Below are 5057 nucleotides of genomic sequence, written 5' to 3'. Positions count from 1 at the left end.
CGGTGCCCCCACCCCGCAGCACCCTGCGAAGGGCCGGGGAGATGCCGCCGCGTTCGTCAGCTCCCTCCCTTCTGCAGAGCTCTGCCTGCTCCAGATGCTCCTCGGAAACCCCTTCCCAGCGCGGGGAGGGAGAGCTGAGCCGCTCAGCTGCCACCAGCTGCTCGGGTGGCACTCCCAAACATTTCCCTCTCGAATTTGCCGGAGTGATTCGGCACTAAATGGTGTGCTTGATGATAGTCATCACCGGAGGAAGGTAGCTGGGGAGCAGGTTTGTCTTTGGGTGATTTCAGAACAAAACGTGTTAGAAACACCCTGGAAACATCTTTGCAGTGATTCAATCCCAGGTCGGGAAGCCAAATTCTGCCCGAGTGGGAGCTGGGGGGAAGTCATTAGCATTGTACATAGCCCATTTAGCATCCCTGGATCCCGTGCTCCAAATAATTCATCCCAAATAAAATTTAATTCATTCTATTTATTAATAATTAGATCTGAGACATCCCACCGCACGGGATGTGTGCATGCTGTGCCAGGGAGGCACATTTTCAGGACAGAACCTGGGGAAGAAGAAATGACCTGAGGCAGGTCGGGGTCCAGGACAGGCACTTGCCCCGTGTTTCCGACACACCACGAGGCACCCATGAGGACCGAGGGCTGCTTTTCCCTGCAGTGAGGACCAGAGACCCACTGGTTGGCTCCTCCTGGGTTAAAAGCGTGGGCTGGGATGAACCCAGGCATGCTCTGACCCTGCTCTGCCTGGGGGCTGCTCAGCCCAGCTCAGCAGTGTGAGGACCGGGCTTTTCCAGGCACCGTTCAGGGCTTAAGGACCTTCGGGGCAGGCAGGGAGTTACTTGACAGGGTCAGGGTCATTTCTCCAGAGGAGATCTCTCTTCTTCCAGCAGAAGGTCAGAGGATGCCAAGCACTGCGGGTGGCTCTGTGCGCCGTACCAGCAGCCCTCGAAGCCGGGCACATCCCCGCCTCGTGCGCCGAGTGGGGGAGATGGGCACAGTTGTGACAACAGCCACAAATCCTTCTAGTCACAACATCGTCGGGAGTGCTCGCAATTACGGGCTAAGGCTGTGGTGTGTGCTAAATATAGAGCCCTGGTCCTCACACACTTAAGGAAACAAACGAACTGATGAGCATCTTTCTGCTGAAATATGAGCCCATTTATTAAAGCTAAATGGACATGAAATGCAAATATGAGGTTACTTTTCAGCTATTTCCAAATAATAATTAAAGCCTTTTGGGGATTCCTCATTAGATGCATTTGCCGTGCGACTCCCCATCCACTCCCCGGTGTGGATGAGGGTTGCCGGGGAGGATCCCCGGTGCACGGGGCGGACAGTGAGCACCAAGCCGTACAAAATCCCCTGGTTTGGTTGCAAGCCTGTGCTGAACAGCGCAGCTGTGGCTGAGACCAGTGACCCTTGGCCGCGGCCATGCTCACGGTGCCCTGAGACGCGGGTCTGCCCCAAGGGCTGATGCGGGCAGAGTTGGGGACCACCACTACCCTAACCAGGGACTTAAGGGACCCCTTCATCTTCCTCCTGTCTCACCCTCGCCGCCTCTACCCGCTTGCCCCGATCCCCAGTTTCAGCAGGGAAGTAGACATGGGTCAACTTGTGCCAGAGGAGCATCCAGCTTTGAAACGCGTCTCAGGTGAGCAGTGCCAGCTGCCCTGCGCCTGCTGTCCCGGGGAAGGGAGAAGGGGTCGGCTGTCACGAGGGTCCCTTGGGCTCGTGCAGGGCGCAGACTGCTCCATGGCCTCTGAACAAGCAGCTCCTCCTGTCTGCAACGAGCCCGCAGTGCTCGGAGCGGTGCAGAGGGAAGGCTGCGGTGGTGCACCGCTCTGTGGCTGCCGGTGCTGCGTGTTTTTGGTGCTGGGACACGACTGTTCACCCAGCGCCCCGCAGGACCCCCGCCTTCGCCCCCACAGCTCACGGTCTCTGCTCCCCCCCCAGGTGAAGAGTGTGAACCTGTCTGACGGGGAGGTGCTCTCCATCCGCGGGGTGGACGGCGATGCCCTGGTGGTCCTGGCCAACCAGACCCTGCTGGTGGAGGGCCAGGTGATCCGCAGTCCCACCAACACCATCTCCGTCTACTTCCGCACCTTCCAGGACGAGGTGGTGGGGACCTTCCAGCTCCACTACCAGGGTGGGTGCCTCCCCACCGCGGGCGCGCAAGGAGGGGTGGGACGGGGCTCAGCCCCGCTGGGCTGCGGGGGTGGAAGGACGCCGGGCTCTGCCCTTGCAGGTGAGCCAGGCTCCTGTTTCACTGCTTGCCCATGCTCAGAGCATCAGGGCAGGGGCGAGTGGCAGCTCACGTCATGCCCCGGGCAGAGGGTTCAACGTGCACCGATGTCCCGGACCCCAGGGGTAGCTGTGCTCCTCACACCCACCTTGCCCTGTTTCTGTCCCTGTGCAGCAGCTCTTCCCACACAGACTTAGACTGCAAGTCTATTTTTTTCCTTGAAGAGCTATAAAAAATAGATGAGTTCAAGAAAATTATTTTTAAAATAGAAACTGGGTCTGAGCAAAAGCAGAAACAGGTGGAGAAATGACAGCAGGGTGGTTTGTCGGTGCTCTGCGGCTGGCACCCAGCAAGGTCTGTCCGTGGCTCCATGGGCACATCCAGCATGTCCCCAGCGCTGCCCTCCCCGACTGCGGGGTGGCTCAGAGCAGACAAGCTGTAAGCTCCGAAATGTGTGTGCTTGTTCCAGTGTTTATGCTGAGCTGCAACTTTCCACGGAGACCTGACTTCGGAGATGTCACCGTGATGGATTTGCACTCGGGTGGAATTGCTCATTTTCACTGTCACCTGGGCTACGAGCTGCAGGGTCCCAGGGTGCTTACGTGCATCAACGCATCGAGGCCGCACTGGAGCAGCCCAGAGCCAATCTGCTCAGGTACGCTCCTCGTTAGTTAGTGTCAGTGCTAAGAAAAACTGGGATCCCCAAAGAAAAGGAATTAGAGTTGCGTTCTTTGGGCCATGAGTTGAACGTGGTCCTGGGAGAGAGTGAAAGCGATGCCCTGCTCTGCGCACAGTGCGACCCGAGGTACTGCGGGTTTTCACATCAGTGGCAGCACAATCTGCCTCCTCGCTAGGCAGGTAAGGGAAAGGAAATTACAGACTTTATGTGTGCATGTGAGCAGATATGTGTCTGCATAAAGCAAAGCCAAGCCAGGCAAGAGGTTCATGCATTAAAGACTGCTGAGAAGGGCTGGGCAGGCATCGGTGGAGGGGCTCATCCCTTTGCTGTGCAGAAGCCCGGGGTGCAAATGCCTGCCCGTACCCTCTGCCGTGCCCTGTCCCCTTGCCCGTCTCAGCGGGGCTGTGCTCTGTGTCGGCAGCGCCCTGCGGCGGGACGGTCCACAATGCCACCATCGGCCGCGTCCTCTCACCCAGCTACACAGGGAACCAGTCGAGCAGCATGTACTGCGTGTGGGCGATCGGGGCCCCCCCGGGCCAGAAGCTGCACCTCCACTTCGAGAAGCTCCTGCTGACCGAGAAGGACAGGTGAGGCTCCGGGAGCCGCCCGGGTGCCGCTGGCCGGCGGCGAGGTCTGCGGTGAGCCCCGGGACTGCGGAGAGCTTTGCTCTGCCCAGGGTGAGGAGCGGGGAGCTTCGCTGGGCACTAAATATGCCAAGGCTTGGAAGGTCCAAGCCGGTCGCAGCTCCCCCGCCTCACACCTCCTGCCTTCCCGGTGCCCGGGCTGCAGGCATCCCGGGAGGCAGCACCAACCCGAGCTCGGGGTGCAGCACGGAGGAGGCTGCCAGAGGGCAGATGGGGGGAGGAGGTAAGAGAAGGGTGCTGGCGGAGAGGAAGAGGTTCCTGATTTAGGTGTCTGAGTGCTCAGGAGGCCAGACAGGTCTTTGAGCAAAAGAGCTAAAGAGGCAGGCGCAGAGCACCAGCCCCGGCTATCCCAACACTTCGTGCCGGGGGATCTTGCCGGTCTCCTGATGCCGCTAGCTGCGGGGTGATGCAGTGTGCTGCGTCACGGCCGTCCTCGCCTCCTCCCAAATACCCAGCGCCCAGCACCGCTCATCACCACGGCGCAAGAAGCTGCAAGTCCCCCGCTATCAGCATCCGTAACATGAAGCACACGCTTTACGGTGCTGATGCTCGTGTTTAAAAAGCATTAACATTCAGTCTGGTAACAGGCAGTAAAGCAGGTTTATGGCTTGTAGTGAAATCAAAGAATAAAGCCCCTGTTTATGACACGGTAAAAGAGACTTATCTGGTTGGTGATTTTTTTTTGCACAATTTCATTAAAATGCCATATTCCAGCAGCGCTGGAGAGCGGCGCTGGCGAGGAGGGGTCTGGGCGGTGCGCCAGGCAGGGCGCAGGGACACTTCTCCCATGTAACATGCCATGTCCTCCCGTGCAGGATGGTGGTGTACAGCGGGGACACGAACCAGTCCGCCACCCTCTACGACTCGCTGCGCGCTGACAGCGTGCCGTTCGAAGGGGTGATCAGCGATGGCTCCTCCATCAGGATCGAATTCCTCGCAGAGGAGCCCACGGCCGCCACGGCTTTCAACATACGCTTCGAAGGTGATGTGCTCTCATTTCGGTACCCCTGAGAGCGGCAGGCCGGCCTCAGCCAATGCTCCCGGGCCTCAGGTCATTTGGGTGATTAACAGAGATACTGTAAGAAGGGTCCCGGCTGCCCCCGGCACCGGCAGACCCGGTGCTCCGCCATGCCACTGTCCCCGTGTCGCTGTAGGCATGCAGGGCAACCCGAACCTCACCTGGTGCTGGAGTAGCTTTGGGGAAAACATTTGCCTAGAAAGAAATGGGAAAAACAGCAGTGAAATCGCATTTACTCCAACAGAAATGTTCATTGGAGAGCTGAGTGTCCACGGGACATGTCTCCTGTGCCTGCCGTGGGGCAGCCCTGGGGCATCGGGTGCTGTGTCCAGGATGGGGCCCCTCCAAACCTGGGCTGAAAAGGCCATTGGTGTCATGGGAATCGCACAGCCTGCAGTGACCGTCACCACCAAAGGCCCAGTATGTCCCCTTCCCTCAGTCCCTGTAGCGCAGCACCGCTGGGTC

At 58.9% G+C, this 5057-nt stretch overlaps 1 protein-coding gene across 1 annotated transcript in view; it reads left to right on the top strand.

Moving 5' to 3' along the window:
• Positions 1 to 1761: 1761 nt before the first annotated feature.
• Positions 1762 to 5057, top strand: part of SEZ6 (seizure related 6 homolog (mouse)) — a 4328-nt gene continuing 1032 nt past the window's right edge. The window contains exons 1-4 of the mRNA XM_010285492.1: positions 1762 to 2155; positions 2721 to 2906; positions 3352 to 3517; positions 4390 to 4556. Of these exons, the coding sequence (XP_010283794.1) occupies positions 1762 to 2155; positions 2721 to 2906; positions 3352 to 3517; positions 4390 to 4556 (913 nt within the window). The remainder of the gene's footprint in view (positions 2156 to 2720; positions 2907 to 3351; positions 3518 to 4389; positions 4557 to 5057) is intronic.

The sequence above is a fragment of the Phaethon lepturus genome, unplaced genomic scaffold, assembly GCF_000687285.1.
Source record: "Phaethon lepturus isolate BGI_N335 unplaced genomic scaffold, ASM68728v1 scaffold22734, whole genome shotgun sequence".
Taxonomy (NCBI): Eukaryota; Metazoa; Chordata; class Aves; order Phaethontiformes; family Phaethontidae; genus Phaethon; species Phaethon lepturus.
The sequence above is the reverse complement of the archived record's forward strand: the minus strand, read 5'-3'. Positions and strand labels throughout refer to the sequence as shown.